Below are 19,542 nucleotides of genomic sequence, written 5' to 3' on the forward strand. Positions count from 1 at the left end.
AATAATAATGTTATAAAGAGTTCGGTCTAGACCTGCTCTATTGAAAAGTGTCCTGAGATAACTTCTGTTATGAATTGGCGCTATACAAATAAAATTTAAATGAAAATTGAATTGAAATTCATAAGGCAGGTTTATATGTATAGCATATCATTTCAGCAACAAGGCGATTCTTAGTGCTTTCCATAAAACATAAAAAGCATCCAAACAAAGGATGAAAGAACCATAAGGCAACATTTAAATACATACAAACAATAAAAAGAGTTAAGTAGAACAGATATATTAAATAAAACAGGAGCGTAAATGTTACAGTGTAAGATATTAATGAGTAAATTTAATGATAGGTTAAAGGAACTGAGACCTGCAGTTTTCTGGTAGTTTCCAGATATGTGGTGTATAAAAACTGAAAGCAGACCTGTCCCAGACGATCTGAGAGGTCTGGATGGTTCATAACATAGCAGAAGATCTGAAATGTATTTATGGCCCTAAACCATTCAGTGCTTTATAAGTCAACAGCAGTATTTTAAAATCAATTCTTTGACAGACAGGAAGCCAGTGTAAAGGCTTCATAACTGGAGTGATGTAATCCACTTTTTTGGTTTTAGTGAGAAGCAGCATGTCTGATTTTTTTATTTGTGAAGAGACCTGTAAAGAGACTGTTCTTTGGCTCCAAAATGAATTACTTTAGTTTTATCTTTGTTTAATTGAAGGAAACTCTTGCATCTCCAGTCATTCATTTGCTGAATGCAAATGTTTTAGTGATTTTAGTCCTCTTGTGATATAAGTATGTAAATTTGTGCGTCATATTTTGCTTTCCATAATCTAGGCTAGGGAGCATGTAGATGTTGAACTGAAGAGGCTCCAGAATTGAGCCTTGGGGAACTCCAGAGGTCATTTTTGTCCTTGGAGATGTAATTACCTATAGATGTAATTGCATATAGACACAAAGTGGTTCCTGTCCTTTCAGTAGGATTCAGACCAGTTAAGTTCGGCTCATTCTGCCACTGTCTGTGTTTAAGTGGATGTCAATGAAGCCCTTAACAGGAGGAGTTTCAGTGATGTGGTGTCGTTGAAATCCTGACTGGAAGACATCAAAACATTTGTTTAGTACTTAGAAGTTGTTCAGCTGTTGAAAAGGAGCTTTTTCAATGATTTTCCTTCAATAGGGGAGGTTTGATATGGGCCTATATTGTCCATCAGTTAAGTGTGTTATTTTAAGAGTGGCTTGATGAGTGCAGTTTTTTCAGGGCCTGTGAGCAGAAACCTGAGAGATCTGAGGCCATGCTGTTAGAAAGCCTGTTGACAAAATGTTAAGACAGCAGGAGGAGGATTTCAAATGTTGTATAATCACCTGCATGTTTTTATGGTTGATAGGATCAAATTATGCTATCATGCTATTCGAAATTATTTTAAGTGGACACAGGTACAACACAAACCCTGTACCTGGTACAGAGGCACTGACTGCCTGTAAGGACTACAAGGAAATATAACTAGTGCCAAATAAACCAGATACTGTACAGATTGTTGATAGTATTGTTTGATGGATAAAGCATGTTTTATTTTGTAATAAAGTATAAATGTTATTTACTTACTGAAGATTGTCAAATTTGAACTCTTTAACACTCTCTGATCATCCTTGATCTATTTATGTCAGCAGTAGTGGCAAAATTATTACAGTACAATTAATATCAAATAACAAGTGGCATTTTGCTACCTTTCAAGATAATTTTAGCAAAAATAAAGAAGGGTCCAGTGCAAGAGACCGCCTGCCCAGCTAAATATAAGCTGGTTTCTGATGAGATGCACGAATATGTTGATGTACATCTTCAACACCAGCTGCAGCTTCGCAAGAGAGGAGTCAAGTAGAGTTGACAGTAAGAGCAAAAGAGATTTTGATTATGATAATTTTGAGACCTGTTCTATTTTTAAACACATTCAAATCACAGTGGCCGCTTATTTGGATTTTATTCAAGTCTCCGGATGAGATTTTATTTTGGGAATATTAAATAGTTTAGAAGCTAGAAGAATAATTTCGCCTGGTGCAAAACTGGGCAGATTATTACAGTATTGCTTAAAGTAACAACTGTTTTTTTTTTCTTCTAAAAAGTGTAATCATTTAGGTTCCTTTTACAGACCAAAGATATTTGTATGTTTGTTAAGAAAAAATGAAACTTTAATGAGGGAAATCAGATACTTGCAGGAGCAAAAAGCTACAGGACACTTTATTAGACACCAGAAAATACAAAACATTGAACTGAAATGAGCAACAATATTTTGTTTAATGTATAACATACATGCTGACTCATACTGAGAAATATGAAAGATCAAACACAGATGTCTTAGTAAGTGTTGTGTGTGTTGCTTTATCACCATCATCTCATCAGTGTATTCTACTGAAACAGACTGGTGCAACACAGGGAAGTGTTTTAAGATACAGAATATCACAAGCTGGTAAAAAATTTAAAATGCAGTTGAGAGTTGGGATGAGAGGTAGAGTTAGGTGTAGTACAGTTCTGTGGGAAGAGATGGCACTAACACTGCTGTGGGGAAGCGGTTTCATTCCCACTGGGGCCACTCATCCTCAAAATAAATGCAGTTATTTTACTGTAATGTGCTTTGGACAGAAATGACTGTGGAGAGTGTCATCTAGCTGGCAAACAAGCAGAACTGGTTGGCATTATGCTGTTTGGCTACCTGTACTGACTGTACTCCGAACGCTCTCTTTGATTATGCAAACAGCATTTTTACTGTGTTGTGGATTCACAAAATGAACAGTTTTGATGCGATGCGGGATTAAGGGCAAGACAATATAAACCACAAATCTCTAAACAAAATGCACACAGTCCCATTTGCGAACTTAAATGTTCTGATCTTCAAATTATATCTTCTACTATATCTTGATTCACTGATTTAATGTGATTTTTCTCTGTGTGTGGCTGACCACCCACCATCCTGTCTGAGTGTCCGTCTGGAAAACTATTCTTCTGGATCTTTCTCACAATGACACAATGTTTCCTCCTCCACCCACTTAAAGCAAACATATAATTTTGACTGATTTCATTGTTAACTGTCTGTACACCAGAATTCAGAGCACGACTCCTTCCACTATACCTGTCACTTGTCAAATCCCTGTATAACAAGCTCTGCGTTTCACTGAGTCACTCCACACCATCTCACCTTTAATTTTCTGCACACGTTCAACATGTTACCTTCCTCTTGAAGTGAGAGACGGTAACGTGCCCTCGGTCTGAGAAAATAAATCAAAGTGGATTATATAGTTGCAAAAAAGAAGAATGAGAGAGAATTTCATAGTGGAGAAGTTAGAAGTGCAGAGTTATTGTAAAACTGCCAGAATGACATGGAGTGTGGCCATTTTCCCTCTTCTGCTATTTCCTGCAAGATTGGCCACCTGCAAGGAAATTAAATTGCAAAGTGAGAGCTTTATTTGTTTGACATGTGCTCTTGCAATGATTTTCTAAAAGGTGTTCTGGTCACAGGGTCAAAACTTGGCTTGATAATTACCCGGGGCTGCCTATGCCACCAAGCCCCTGGCCATCTGACGCGCACACACACACACACACACACACACACACACACACACACACACACACACACACACTCAACCCCACAACAATTAACCGTACAGCACCTTTCAACAGCCTGGATGAAACTTAAGATAATCAAAAACATTTATGAAAATAAAACACCTGTCCTTTGGCCATTTAAAGAGAGTTCATAAGTTCACCGTTTGCTTTTTCTGTGCCACCCAGCAACGTTACAGTTCACATTTTTATGCTCATTTAGTCGTTCAGTCTGTAGTTCTTCTAGAGATAAATTGCCAGGAGTGAAGAGTTCATTTGCATTGTTTCTGAGATAATAACAGAACAATAAAGAGGAATTACAGATACTCTCTTTTGCATCACTCCTCTTTCATGGATTGTATTTAATTAGGGATGAAAACAATCAGTCTCATATGCATCTCAGGTTTAATTAATTGAAGTGTGGCAGGAATTATTATTGCAGACCTGAAAACCAATCAAAGACATTAGCATGATACATAAGACTATCTGATGTAAGTGCTTCAGGGTGGTGTGCTGATTTAACGCCAGTCTTGTTGTCTCCAGCCTTACAGTACATTATTGACCATTATAGGAGATGTATCGACAAACTGTTGCCTGGTCCCATGTGAATTGATGGTGTGCTTTATGTTGTTCTGTGAATTATACTCATTTGCTTGATTAGGTGAAAGCTGATCAATTCTAACATGTCTGTGAGGTGCACAAATGACTCAAGTGTTTTCAGGTGAAACATAAAAACGCTAACTGTGTATGTGACTGCACATCGGCATGCATGGATGTGTACGTGAGCAGCTGAGATCAAATGTTGTGGCACTGAGCAGCACAGCATCTTATGACCATGCAGAGCCAACATCTGCCACCTGGTGGTTAACCTTTGCAAAGACACACACTCATGTTTCACTGTCAGATACGCCATTTAAAAAAAGATGCTGAAATTCAATACACAAATGAGATTTCCCCTGCGCACATTAATGCATGATCACATGAACATAGACAGATCTGTATTCAAATGTACACACATACACATACACACAGCCTTGCAGTAGAGCTAAATGAGCCAAATTATCTCCCATCCCCCAAAAATGCAATCTCCTCCCTCAACCTCACCGGTTTCCATCAAACAACTCAAGACAACGGCCCCACAGGGACTATCAGCCTGACACACCAGGAACCTCTCTGACTCTGTGTGTGTGTCGCTCCTCTCTGCAGGGTGAAAGAAAGGACAAGGTCCTTTATAGTGACTCAGATGTGCAAAATGTCAGGATCATTAAAGCATGTTTGTGTTCACAGATGTATGATTTCTGTGCGGGGCATCGGTGGAATTTAGCTTGCACACATGATTTCAGATGTGTGACTGAGAGCATCGGTGCTTTGTGTAACACAGACAGGGTGTTAGACTTCCGCTGCATGTGTGATTGTGTGTGTGTGTTTGTGTGTGTTGTGTGTGTGTGTGTGTGTGTGTGTGTGTGTGTGTGTGTGTGTGTGTGTTTGTCTCCGTGTCTGACTGCTGTAGCGTGGGCACTCTGCCAGAGTTCCACTGAGCTGTGGTCGTGTTCACAGCTCCGTCCCCTGACATCCCAGTTTGAAGCGGAGCCAACCACAGACTAGAGACATTTTGTGCCACCAATGAGGATGCAGATCATAGCTGTGAAGAAAAGGGTGTCAGGCCACACTAGCCAATCAGGCCGATCTGAAGGCCATCCAGAACTCAGCAGGCTAGTCTGTGAGGCCGGCTTGCCAGACTGCCTGACCACTGATTTGCGAAAGAGGCCACGTGAAGCCTCTCTACCAGCCATTCGTTTGTAATTCATCAGCATTCATACCGAGTCCACCACACATCCGGCACATATGCTGATTAATTTTATTCACATTTAAATTAAGCTTGAATGCATTTGTGAGGATGATGCTCCTCTTTAATATGAGTGGACAATTGCCTTGTAGCTCATACTCATTTCCTTCAGTGGGGCATAAAAGAGAGTTTCTTGAGAATAAGTTATTAGAATTCCTTAAAGGTTTCCCTTAAGGCCCATATTCCCTGCAGAACGTGGTTATTAGTCCCAAACCTCCCACAGAGCCCTCCCTCCGCTGCTGCCACTGTGCTGAATCATTTCAGCACCACGGACAGCTCTCCTCAAACCGCCATTCATGTTTACGGCATTTATGGACAGAAGGGTTTTTATTTCTCTTTTCCTCATGTCCTCCTCCTCGCTCACAGACACAGCTGGGACATTTATTTTTGAAAATGGAAAAGATTTCCACACAGAAATATGCTTTAATTGAGCGGATGGAGGAAGGCTGTGGGTGAAAAATGTGGGAAAATAAAAGATAAAAGTAAGGAATAACAGAAATGAATTTTATTCACATGGGCTGGCAGTGATTTATTGTATTGCATTTTCTTCAAATCTCTACCCCACTCACTGATTTTGATAGAAAGTTCTGCCATTCTGCTTTGTGCTAAGTGCTCTGGCCTTCATCTCACACGTCTAAAAACCAGACAAAGCTAGTTGGATAGTAATTCAATAAATATATTCCATCCAGTGCTTTCTGACATTTCTCAGGAAATCTCAAAAAACTGAATAAATATTAAATGTATCAGGATTCTCTAAAGAATATTTTATAAGCGCCCACGTCTGTTGAAGGATTCATCAGCGATGCTGCAGGAGTCTAGTGTGCTTGATGAGTGTATTTGTGTGTTTCTATCCACAAATGTAAAGATTCAGACTGCATGTTTATACAAGGCAGCCATTGCATGTTATCCCCCCATGTCTAAATGTATGTATTTGGGTCTCAGCAGCATAAATGTAGTGTATGACTTTAATTCAGTGTAGTCACAGGGGAACTGCGTTGATGAGATTGTTGTTGTGATGTAGAGTGCTTCCTGCTTCCTACATGAAGATAAAATATGACTTACAGAAAAAAGTGTGTATGTGTATGTGTATGTGTATGTGTATGTGTATGTGTATGTGTGTGTGTGTGTGTGTGTGTGTGTGTGTGTGTGTGTGTGTGTGTGTTGGGGGAGGGGGTCTGCGCTTGTGCCTGCAGCTAATGATGTAATTATGTTGAAAACAAATGCAACAACCAAACCCGTTTAGGGAGAGTTACACAAACAAAGTCAAAACAGAGGAATAAGAAATCAGCACACTGGGAGTTTTCTCACACATTATAGAAACCTTTGCACATAGGTTCCATCTATCGTTGTTTTTGTTTTTTTGTTCTTTCATAAGGATCCGACAGATTAACCGAGTCTGCTTTCTCTTAACTGTGTTTTCTCTTTCCTCAGGCCATATCTCTCCGTGGAAGGCCTCCAAACAGGTACAATGATTGAACCAAATGTGTGTCTGCCTGTGTGTATTTTTGTGTGTTTGACAGCGGAAAAAAAAAGAGAGAGAGGGAGAAAATGTGTGTCTCTGAACCAGATTTGTTTGCTGAAGCAGAGAGGTAGTATGTAGGATCAGCGTTTGTCACCGGTGGGTTGGCTTCTGCTTTATTGTGAAATGAGGCAGCGTGTCCTGACCTGCTTATTGGGTTTGATCACATCAGATCTCACACCTCACCAGCTGGGAAAAGCTCTTCAGATTTACACTTAAACTGCACCTGCTACTGCTTGTGCAATCAGCAGTAATTCACTGTATTAGACAGAATATTCAGTCATAATTAATCTCATTTCATTTAAGTTCAAATTGTGAGTATTGGTTTTAATTCATTATCTTCTATGCCTATGGCCAAATAGCTATTTTCCTTTATTATATAATTGAGTTACTGAATCAGAACACATTTACACAGGCCCCCTTGCGTCATGGAAATTTAGAGACTAGTTTTCCAGCCATGGGAACACCATTGTTTTTTTTCCGGTATTTTAGCCCTTCACTCAGCCTCAGATTGCCAACGTATTTTGTTTGAAACTCAACTGTTGGTGGGATAGCCTGTGCAATATGACACTTCAAAGCACAAAAGGGCTGAGTGAAGGTGAATATTTATGAAGAGAGTGTGGTGATTAATAAACCAGCCAGTCACATCACTGGTCTCAGCTCTGAAGCTGCTGAGCTTATCACAGTGACACATCATGACAACAGCTTTCCCTCCTAAACAGGCAGAATACTTTACTGAAGTTTCTGCTTTAACTGCAATAAACATTATTATTTGATGCTGATTTAAATGCATCTAATGGTTGGGAAGTGTTTTAATAAAATGTATCTTACAGTTTAGCATTATTCTGTTATTCTTGAGCATTTGCTTCAAGTATTTTATTTGCTGTTGTTGATAAAATCATCGGGTTGGCAGCAGCTTGACTTCTAGACCCTGAAGTGGTTCTGAGGCGTCTATTCTCCGAAGAAGTTTTAAGACCCATTTTCCACCAAAAGACCTAAAACTGGTTACTTACCTCACACCAGTGCACCTTCATAAAATACAGCAAAGTGAATTTCAAGGCCAGGAAAATACCTAATAGTCGGTTGCACCACCACTTAATTAAACTCATATAGTAAATTAAACATCTGTTGTTGGTGTTTTCCTTGTAGTTGCCTGACCAGTGGGACCCACACGGCAGCCCCCAAGCAAACCTGTCTGGCCCGGTTTTACCACCTGGCACACCCTTCCCAAACCAGCCACAGCACCGCACGTCTGTGCCTGACTCCACTGAGGGCTTCGATCTTAACAAACCTGACCCCTACGACCTTTATGAGAAGTCAAGGGCCATCTACGAGAGCCGACGTGAGTACTGCGGAAACTTTGACCATGGGACGTGAAACTTGGACATAATATGGTGATTTGCAGTTAAAGAAAAAGCCAAATGTAATGTCTGCATCTGCGCGTCAGGTCCCGAGTATGAAGAGGTGGAGGTGCACTTGCTGAGGGAGAAGACCGGGTTCGGCTTCCGCATCCTTGGGGGAGACGAGGCCGTGCAGGCTGTGAGTCCGGACGCCCGTGACAAGGCTCGTATGGGACGGGCTGGACCACACGCATATTTAACCTAATACACACTAACACCTCATCTTACCTGCACCTAACCTCATCTCACACATTGACCAACATACCCTCCACACACACACACACACACACACACACACACACACACACACACACACACACACACACACACACACACCCTGGCTTTCTCACACTGTCCTGACTCTCTAACTGCTCAGTACCTCCCATACTGAATTAACGCCTTGCTAACTTGCCCACGTGTAAAACAGCATGCAAACTATGTGGCAGAAGATTATTAGGAAGGTGGAAAAATGCCCAAAACTAGTTTACAACTTGGATAAAGCAATCGCTGTGTTGTTCCACTGTGTCTGTGTTTCATCCCCTTCACCTTCATCTATGCTGCTAATATTGATTGTCTTTGAACAGATTGTTATTGGCGCTATAATAGAGAACACTCCTGCTGAGCGCGATGGGCGGCTTCGACCCGGGGACGAGCTGATTTCTGTGGATAAAAATGTGGTTGCTGGGAAACCACACAAATACGTAATAGACTTGATGCATGCAGCCGCTCGCAACGGTCAAGTCAGCTTGACTGTGAGAAGGAGGGTGCTAATGCCTGGTGAGGACATGTTTTATTTTGTGTGCCTCTTTTGTTTTTGTGTTTTGTTTTGTTTTTTCGCACTTTACCAAGACTGGAGAACAGGCTGCACATTTCACTGGCTTCAAATTAAAAAAAAAGAAATACTTGGACAGGACACACGTGCTGACAATCTTCTCACCCACACATCTCTTCTGTGGTAGTAGATCGTACAGTCAGTCAGACACTGGGGGGTTAACCCGGGTTGGGGGTATGTAGAACCATAAAAACAGACACAAACATTAAAATAAAGCACTAATGGCTGGTTGTTGGTCAAGGACTATGTTTACATGCACAAAATATTTCATTTTTTTGCCCTTATTCCAACAATTTTCCTACTAAGCTGTTTACATGGCAAATAAAAATGAATATTCCACTAATATTTTTGTTTACATGCAGCTGTGCATACTCTGATTAACTTTACTACTGTACATCCTGCAGAGGAATTTCCCTCCTTTTCAAATTGCAGTCATGTTGCTTCCGTGGTAAAAGTGGAACAGCTGGAGCAGCTTGAGCCATTTTGCCTCTTTGCATCAAAAGAAGTTTTTTTTTGCAGATTTCAACAGTGTTTGACCATGTGAACACACAGCCTCCCTCTCTCATTCATCCAAACATCTGCTTGAAAAGGTTGGCGTTGCAATATTTGTGCATATCCAAAAACCTGTTGATAAACCTTATGTAATGTTTAAATGTAGGTTTGTTTCTCCTTCCGACTAGAAATGTGGATCGGACAGGCTACGCTAGGCCAACACCAAATAAGACGCATATTTCAAATGCACTGTATACATGTCAAAAAAATGCTTTTAAAACCTAACTAATATCTTCATATCTCACATGTCGTAATCAAAAGATGCTCTATTAAAAATAAGGCCTTATTACCCTTATCAAATGTGGAATATCATCATATTTGGAATAATAGTGAAAAATTAGTGTGCATGTAAAAGCAGTCACTGTTGCTGATATCTAGCTCCTATCTGTATCCTTATGTGCACACATGACACACAGTCAGTATATACTAAGTATTTCTCTATATTTCCAATATTAACTCTTTAACCAGCAGCTACATGTTGGATGTTTAGTAAAACACAGAACTCACACAGGACACACCGTGTTAAGGTGAAGACCTGGCCGGTTCCCAGCAACACAGTTTACTGACAAAACAACTACAGACCCAAAAGGCAACTAAAAGAGTTTGATCATCCTCCAGCCTGTCATACTGAAAAACACCAGACCAAATGTGTTCATCAACAACAGCAGAAACATACTGTTTTATATTTAACATGTCTATCAGTGATACTGTGATTTAAACTGTTTTACTTGCGTAGGAGACCTGTGAGTGATCAACTGCACACACCGTGTGGAGGATACAGAAAACGGCCAAAAAGAGCCACACAGACAGATGTTGGTTGACATGTAAACCAACATGAGTTCAGTGACTTGGAGGCATTAGATGACAAATGTTGGATGGATTTCCATTTATCATATACTGGGGGGACGTGACTGCACAGCAATCACATGCTTGATCTATCCTTTGTTCATTGTAAATACTACCGCCACCTCTGTGGTTTGCGTCTTTCTTTCTGCACTGCAACTGCAAGGGCGTACACATGCCAAAAACAGGCAAGCAAAATTTGACTTTCACAGAGAATCCCTGTGGGAAGTAGACAAGTGCACTGTTTTAGGAATAAAACTCTGATTTCTCCAATGGCTATATCTTAAGCCAAGCTTTAAAATAGCCATTAAGAGTAAATTGGTCACGTTTTACAGTAACAGAGCTGCTACTTTGGACTCACCCTATCATCTCCTCCCTGGCTCCCTTTCCTCCAGGTGAACCGTGTCCTGTGAATGGCCGCAGCCCTGGCTCGGTGTCGACACAACACAGCTCCCCACGTAGCGATGCAGCCTCGGCTTCGGGCCCTCCGGCGGTCGCCGTCCCCGCTGCCACCTCTCCTCCAGAGGCATCCGCTCTGCAGACCAGTGATGTGGTAATTCACCGCAAGGAGAATGAGGGCTTCGGCTTCGTCATCATCAGCTCCCTGAACAGACCGGAGAATGCCACCGTCATCAGTGAGTTGCTTCTGTCTGGGGTTTAAAGGTTGTAACTGAACACAAATGGTGATTTGTAAATCCTGATGACAACATTGGGGACTGTCCTGAGTGATTATTTAAGGTTTTTTTTCTACTGTTTCAATTTAAAAATTCAAAAGTATAATATCCATTATATCTGCCTTACTAATAACCCGTGGACTTCATGTCCCTTAACAATTAATTTACTTTAGTGGTGTTTCTTATCCCGTCCAATAGCTTCAGAGCCTTAATTTGCTAGGGTCTAACTGAAATTGACGTGTTTTTTAAGTTTACTTAAAAAACAAGCCTTAAATTTGTCTTAATTTCCAGTTAAGGTAATATTAAGAGTCTTTAAAAGTCCTAAATTTGGCTGTATTAAACATATGGCCACACTAAATGGAGCTGGTATCTTCTTTTTTTTTTTTTGGCCTTTTATTGCCTTTATTTGATAGTTACAGCTGAAGATAGACAGGAAAGGGGATGACACGAAGCAAAGAGCCGCAGGTTGGATTCGAACCCTGGGCCGCTGCAGCAAGGACTCAGCCTTGGTACATGGGGTGCCAGCTCTACCCACTGAGCTAACCGGGCGCCCTGGAGCTGGCATCTTTCAACAAAATGTGGCATTCTTGAGTCAGTGTGGTTTGATTGCATACTGCACTCAAAAATATTCATATACATTTCTAAGAATCGCATCCCTAAATTCATGACACCCCCTCTAGGTTTCTGCATACACCTAGGAATATGAATACCCCAAAAGTGGGTCTAATATACAGTAGTCATTATAATATCAAACATTAGTTCAGAATGTAATGGTGCATGTTCAGCAGTCCCTCAGGGATTTTCTCTGCTTGGTGGGTCCAAAAGTGTGGAATTGAAGTGGAAATCTCTCTTTATCTGTGTGAAAAGAGCTGAAACTTAGTCTTATAAATTACATGTCTTAGCCGGTGTGCTTCTGTGCATGACATAGCTTCATTAGGAATAACAATATTTGGATCTGTAATTTTAAAAAGTGGCTGTACTTGTTCCAAACTGTTTCATGTTGTAAAACAAATCTTAATGTTATTCTCTCCACTTCAGAATTAAGTTTTGTCAGTGCTGTTTTTACATCTTTCTTCAAAATTACCGTTGACAACCACCTTGTTATTGCCTGTTTCCAGCTGTGCCTCATAAAATAGGACGTATCATCGAGGGCAGCCCTGCCGACCGATGTGGCAAGCTGAAGGTGGGTGACCGGATCCTCGCTGTGAACGGACAGTCCATCATCAGCATGCCGCACGCAGACATTGTCAAGCTCATTAAAGATGCTGGGCTAACAGTCACACTGCACATCATACCAGAGGAGGGTAAGTGTTTGCGTGTGACATGAAATCAAATATTGTTGTTAGCTTGTTTAGTTTTCTCTTTGTACTTTATGAAAAAAACTCCCCGAAGTCAAACCTTCGTCTTATATGAATGCATTTTATTTTAGTCCTGTAAAGGTTTTACATATAGTAAGCCAGAAAGGAGCACAAGGTTGGGAAGAGTGATGTTCCCGAACTGCTTTGGCTGTGGTGACAAACATAATCTTCAGCCAGAACCAGCTTTGTAGAGCTAAAGGTTATGAGGCCCCTTTAAGTTATACAGCTGATACTTCAGTCGTTTTCCTAACTGCATTTCAGAAAATTCTACAACAGCACTGCAGTCTTCTGCATCCTTAGCAGATTTTCTTTATGTATTTTTATATATATATATGTTTTATTTTGTCTTTCTTCTAAATCACTGTCTTCATACAGAGATTGACATTTTCCACACTCACCTTCTGTCCATTACAGGTTCCCATTCTGGCCCCAGCTCAGAGAAGCAGAGCCCCATGACCCAGAAACACAGCCCCCAGACCCAGCCCAGCCCTGTAGCCCAGCCAGGCCAAGGAGGCACCCTGCCTGGCCAAACGGCCACTCAGACAGGTCAAGCACCTGCCCAGACTGGCCAGACACCAGCTCAGACATGCCAAACAGTGACTGGCCCTCCTGCACCAGCAGCCTCCCAGCCTGCACCAGCTGGAACCCAGCAGAGCCCAGTAACTCAGCCCTCCGGCCTCCCTCCACAGCTCTACCTCCACGACGGCAGGTAAAACGGCACTTAGAGGGATGTTCTCGTTTGGACTCAGCAGGAGCATTTTGTAAGACTCGTAGCGCGCTGTGGTGACTGCAAAGAGTTCCTGGAAAAAGTGGAAGCAGTAGTCTTCAAAGGCGATAGATATCAAACTGTGTACAAAGATGAGAGTGTGCCATCATCTCCTTGCATGCCATTAAGTTCAGGAGAAAACCTGTGACTGCTGACAACTTTTGCCTCAGTCAGACTCCCAGTCTTAGGCTGGTTTCTTCCTTGTTGCGTAACACCACTTAGCTCTTACGGTGTCAGTGAATAATTTACATTAAAGTATCTCTTCTATAATGCAGGAACCCAGTGATCAGGCCCTGTTCCATGTCAAAACTATGGAAGTATGAGTGCATGCATGGGCGCGTGTGTGTGTATGTGAGTCTCAGATCAAGACACTGAGAGAAGCACTCCCAGAGCTGTGGATTTATGCCCATTTTACAAGCGGGGATGTGATAAAAGTTTCAAAACACAGAGTGATATTTCCATCCCCTTTGTGGCGAGCATCCTCAGCTGCACATACTCAGTAATCCTTGCACAGTCTTCCTTCACATGGCAAATTAAGCTCCAACGTTACTTTGCCCAAAAATCTACACCGTGAGGGACACTGTCCACTCTCAAGAGAAGACGTGAGGTTGTGTGCAGCAGGACACCAAACAATACTCTCTACATCATGACACAAACTCTCTCCTCAAATTTTGTTGCTTTCTCCTCACAGGTCAGAGGTAAAAGCCAGACAGGACGTCAAACCTGACTTCCGCCATCCTCCATTCACTGATTACAGGCAGCCTCCTGTAGACTATCGTCACCCACCGGTTACTGATTATCGACAGCCCCCGACGCTGGACTACAGACACCCACCTGGTCTGCTGGACTTCAGACAGCACCCTGCAGCTGCACAGTTCCCTCTGGGGATCCCTGCTGACTTCAGACCACAGGTACAACTAGACCAAGAACTGTTTGCTCAAGCTGAGCATTGAGTGTTTAGAGGGTGTTAATAATCTTTTTTTTCCGGCATAATGGGCATATACTGTTATTTGCAATGAGTTTGTTGCAAGTTGTCTAAATTTCTTCTGCAGGATTTTGATTACTTCACGGTGGAGCTGGAGAAAAGCACAAAGGGTTTTGGCTTCAGTATCCGCGGGGGCAGAGAGTACAAGATGGACCTATTTGTGTTGCGCCTTGCTGAGGATGGTCCTGCAATACGTAATGGAAGAATGAGGGTGAGACGACATGGATGAGATGATGAAGACAGAGTTAAAAAGCCTTTGGGAGATGATTGGAATTGCTGTCAGTGTTTTGTTGAAGAAATGTAGAAAGAGCTTTCGTTTGCTATGCTTATTATCTGTAACTCCTTCTTTTTGTGGATTCAGATGTTAATTTACTTTCTGCCCCATCTTCTTCATGAGGCAGACATAGTTTAAAGGTTAGGAAACGGGCAAGGTGAGTAAGTATAAGTGCATGTGAACTCAGTATAACCCTCCACTCACCTAGAACAACTTCTGTTCAGGTGCGCTTGAACAAGGCACTTAATGGCACTTATTCCCAAGTTACTCACCAGCGGAAGACTGTGCTTGTGTAGAAAAGTCAACTTTCCATGGACAAACAGAGGCTGACAGAAATCGACCCTGTCGTCTGTGTCTCTCCTCCAGGTAGGGGATCAGATCATAGAGATTAACGGGGACAGCACTCGGGACATGACTCACGCCCGCGCCATTGAACTCATCAAGGCGGGAGGCAGGCGGGTCAGGCTGCTGCTAAAGCGAGGCACAGGACAGGTGCCAGAATATGGTGGGTTTTCCTGGCACAAAGTCTCTAAATGTCCAACTTTTTCTCTCTCTTTAGGCTCTCACCTGATCTCTCTCTCACTTTCATACTAGAGATTCATTGTTTGAGATTCAACATTACTGTTTTTTAACCAGAATGGCTTTCTTCTCGCAAATGCTATATGTTTTACTCAAGAACATATTAACATGCATTAATATCTTCTGCATTTTACCCGTCGCTCCGCAGTCTTGTCTTCTGTCATCTGAAATTAAACTAATAAAAGTTAAAAAGTTGTGAAAAAGTATTTTGATCGAACAGTAAAATAACACACTAGCTCTTTGTGTGTTGTAGCCCCTCTGCTTTAAGTCTAATGATTGGTATAGGCTTTTACTTGCCTTCCCTCAGGAATGGTACCTTCCAACCTCTCCATGTGCATGAAAGGTGACACACTAAGCTCCCCCTATTTCTTCCTAATGGGCCACTCTAAAGACACGGTTTGTGAAAAACTGCATGTCTCTCTCTCCATACTGATTAATATGTGTGCAGTGTAGCTGTGCTCTAGGCATGCATGCGTGTATGCATGATCACAAGTTAATGCATGGATAAATAGCAGCCGTGTGTGTGTGTGTGTGTGTGTGTGTGTGTGTGTGTGTGTGTGTGTGTGTGTGTGTGTGTGTGTGTGTGTGTGTGTGTGTGTGTGTGTGTGTGTGTGTGTGTGTGTGTGTGTGCGGGTGCTTGAAGTGTGTTGTAGTAATAGAGCAATATGGTTTGAAGTGACCCTCCAGATGAAATTGTATCATCCTGAAGAGGGCTGTGAAGTAGACTGTGTGAAGTCAATCTGCTCAGGATCAGTCTGTCACATAACTACAAATATGTTTTCAATCACTGAGTGAATCCTGTCGCCCATGACAAGGTTTTTGTTGAAGAAGTGTAGATAAGGCCATAGGAGTATCATAGAGGCCTACATGGTCAGATGTGTGCTGCTCACACACATTTGCATGCAAGTTTGCCTGATGTTATATTAGGATGTGGTGTTAAATTGTTTTGATGTGTACATCTTTCTTACTCTCTCTGTGTGCATGTGCATGCTGGTTTGTGCCACTCTGCTTTTATCTCAGTCCACCTGAGCATGTTTTGTTTCTTCCCTGACAGACTGTGCCGGCCCCTGGGATTCCCTTTCTACAACCCACTCTGCCCTGCAGGAAGTGACCCTCGAAACCCACCAGAATCCATTGCTCTCATCCCATCCAGCCTCAGCCCCAGACTCCCCTCATCAGCTCCCTCTAGAGGCCACAGTGTGCATGGCAGACAAAGCTCCACAGCTGACAGACCACAGCTCCATTAGAGGGGCTACAGGTGGCAGGTCCACCCAGCAGAAGTGCATCACCAGGGGGCAGGGAACCCCTCAGGGATCTGGAGAGGTGGACTGTGGACCAGGCGACAGACAGCCTCGGGCTTTGCCTCCCAAAGCTGTCCTGGGGAGGTCTGTTGAAAGAAGAGAAAGGCAGAGGGACACTTGCTCCCCCTGCTGTGAGAGAAAGGGCCTGCACACACAGGCGATGAGCACTGTCTGGCCCTGGGACCCGTATGTGAGTGTGAATTTTAATGGAGCCTCTCTAGGCAGTGGAGACGGACATGTCAGCCTCCAGGAGAGGTTGGTGTCCAGAGGTCTGTTCCCCAGAGAAGATGAGAGGGCCAGTGGCCACAGTGGGCTCTGCTGCCCCTCTAAAACCATGGAAGATCCTCCTCCGAGGAGCGCAGCAGCCTCCCCTGGGCCCTGGAACGTCCCTGGGTCTGACAAACTGCCTGGCACCCTGAGGTCCTGGACCTCCACAGTAAGCAGGTAGAATGGATCTTGCTGGTTTGGACCGGATCACATTGTCTGGCTCCTCATTCAGTTCACCATCGGATGTCTGAGAAAAACAGTTAATCTCCCTCGCCCCTCTCTTTCTGTCCCGTTTTCTTCTCCATCTACTTCTGAGATCATATTTTATGTTTCATTTGTTCTTACAAGAGAATTATTACACCCACCACCTTAAAAACAGAGGAACTTTCACAGCTATTGTAACATACAGTATAAAACTGATGGGGACTGCTCAATATGTAGGCATTTTGGACCCTCAGAAGCCACAGTTAATGTTCTAATCACAGATGGAGCAACGATGTCTGATTCTGAGTGGAGCTGTTTTTTCGACGCGTACCTTTAACTGCTCGACCGAATCTGGCTCAGATTGGTTAGTGCAACGTAAGCTTAGATGGGAGAGAGACATATGCACATCCAAGAGATTTACTTTTGCTCCATTTTCTCTGAGTGGGAAGAGTGAGACTACAAATCTGTCAAAGAGGGAAGCTGAGACACTGATATTCCTGGAGGACATGGCACTGACCCAAGTGACAGCCTGGTTAACCCGACATATGTTAGATCTCACATGCCTACCAATATATCATATACTGTAAATGTAAAGATGTGAAAAATATGTACATTTGGTAATCTCAAAAACATACCTGTTGGTGTTTTTTTTGAGGCAGTGTTGTAGTTAGATACATTATAAAGAAAAGACTAAAAAAAAAACAACAGAACAGTATTTTAGGATGACTATTTCCATGGCCTCGTCTATAACTACATATCAAAGACTGTGCAAGTCACCAAACCCAGACCACTGAGAGAGGTAGTGGTCGTGTGCATGGATATAAACCACCATGTCATTATACAGGGACTCACGTCTTTTAGAGGTAGAATATAGAGAGGATATCCTCTGTGGAGCTGACCAGTTGGTACTCATGTGAGTCAAAAAATATCTTTTTTTTTTTTTTCCTCCCCATCAAATTGAACTTTTGAGTGACTGAAAACAGTTGGCTTAGTAAGGACTCATAATACTGTTCTGAGTTATGTACACAACTTGATCACAACTCAACCATGCAGTCATTGTGCAGAATTATAAGCTGTGTTGTATTCATTTAAATTCTCAACGGAAGGGATTTTGTCCTGTCTGTATTTCCCATTTCTATGCCTTTTACTGTGCTAAGTGTACCACATCACTGTGGGAGAGGGGCATCGGTGTTGGGGAAGGGGAGGCCGATGGTTATGAGGTGGGGCGGAGTGCCTTACTCAAACTAATGCAGAGCTGTTGTGATTTGTTTTGGGAACTGAATGCAAAACAGATGTTCGTGACCAAGCGCACATATCAGTTGTGGAGCCTGTTTTCTTCGGACTTAACACCGAGCAGTATATACGGTTATCTTGATGCACTCAGCTGTATAGTTTATCAATGTCAATGATTGCCCTTTGTCCCCTAAGTTCTTAAAAGGGGATCAAATGTAGCCTGTAGCATTACATCCTCTTCTTAGAGAGTCGAGCAGTGAAAGTTTATCCAGACTGGGTCATTATCAAAGTGGAGGCTCATTTCAGCTTTATTTGTCTGTTCCTGTGTTGCATAGTTGCAGGAAGAACCAGTGCTCGCTGAATCTGGACCCCAAGACTTTAGACGATCTGCGAAACACAAAAACGCATTGAAAACGTGCGTTTGATCATAAAGTTTTGTTACCGGCAGAGTCGAGGCATGCTGCTATTAAACCAAGACACCCAGAGATGAAGTCACTGTCCTCCTGCATTTCTCCATTTGTCATCCATTTCTCTCCACAAGATGTTTGATGATTCATTTTTAATGAGAGCAGAGCTTTTGGAGGAGCAAGATGAGTTTAAAAAAAAAAAAAAATCACAATGCAATGTCATTATTTGACTGAATGCAGCACGATGGCACATTCAAGCTTGTGAACTGGTATATTAGTCCTACTGGTAAACTGCTTTTAGTGAGACAATGCACCTGCAGACTGGGACACTGATAAGACCTTGTGCATAAAGCATCATCAAGACGGATTTTGACCCTTAGTGGTTTCTGAGTAAAAACGTGGTCTGGATGTTTCTGAGCTGACTGTGGTTCACGTGAATGAACTGGTTAACACGTTAACAAGGAGCATGACAACATGCCTTTGGGCTGTAGAAATGTGTTTACTGTATGTACAAATGTCAAAGTTCAGAAAAGGTGAAAGAATATGTCATCAAGCCCTCTGTCTCCGTCCAGGCTGTCCCCCTGCCTGCTGTGAGTGATTTTGTATACAGAAACAAAAAACTGCTTTATTGGAACCTGTGAAGGATGGCACGTTCATAAATCCCCATTGAGATCAAGTATAACTGTGTAGTGTTAATTGTGTACTATTCACCTTGTACAGCTGTATTCCTACAAATATGGTTTACTGTATCATTGATACTGTAGTTTCAAAGACGTGAACAACTATTTTTATGAAATGCGACAGTACTGATATATTACATTTTGCTAAAAAACAAAAAACTTGTTTACTGAAAGATATTCTGAAATACTGTCAAATAAACTCTTGACATGGTGTAAAATATTCTTTTCTACAGATTGTTTTATT

General features: G+C 42.2%; 1 protein-coding gene across 11 annotated transcripts in view; it reads left to right on the plus strand.

Annotated features, from left to right (window-relative positions):
• The window catches only part of LOC127352904 (membrane-associated guanylate kinase, WW and PDZ domain-containing protein 2-like), an 85,657-nt gene extending 66,139 nt beyond the window's left edge, over positions 1–19,518 (plus strand). For 6 of the 11 annotated variants that reach the window (XM_051381740.1, XM_051381737.1, XM_051381742.1 and 3 more), the window contains 11 exons: positions 6,856–6,887; positions 8,093–8,285; positions 8,391–8,506; positions 8,928–9,120; positions 10,966–11,205; positions 12,363–12,548; positions 13,017–13,311; positions 14,060–14,279; positions 14,421–14,564; positions 14,994–15,132; positions 16,261–19,518. In XM_051381740.1, the coding sequence (XP_051237700.1) occupies positions 6,856–6,887; positions 8,093–8,285; positions 8,391–8,506; positions 8,928–9,120; positions 10,966–11,205; positions 12,363–12,548; positions 13,017–13,311; positions 14,060–14,279; positions 14,421–14,564; positions 14,994–15,132; positions 16,261–16,955 (2,453 nt within the window). In that variant the 3' untranslated portion in view covers positions 16,956–19,518. Of the gene's footprint in view, positions 1–6,855; positions 6,888–8,092; positions 8,286–8,390; positions 8,507–8,927; positions 9,121–10,965; positions 11,206–12,362; positions 12,549–13,016; positions 13,312–14,059; positions 14,280–14,420; positions 14,565–14,993; positions 15,133–15,491; positions 15,603–16,260 lie in introns of all 11 variants that reach the window. The other 5 variants (XM_051381747.1, XM_051381746.1, XM_051381748.1 and 2 more) reach the window with 5 other exon arrangements.
• The last annotated feature ends 24 nt before the right edge of the window (positions 19,519–19,542 follow it).

The sequence above is a fragment of the Dicentrarchus labrax genome, unplaced genomic scaffold (assembly GCF_905237075.1).
Source record: "Dicentrarchus labrax unplaced genomic scaffold, dlabrax2021, whole genome shotgun sequence".
Taxonomy (NCBI): domain Eukaryota; kingdom Metazoa; phylum Chordata; class Actinopteri; family Moronidae; genus Dicentrarchus; species Dicentrarchus labrax.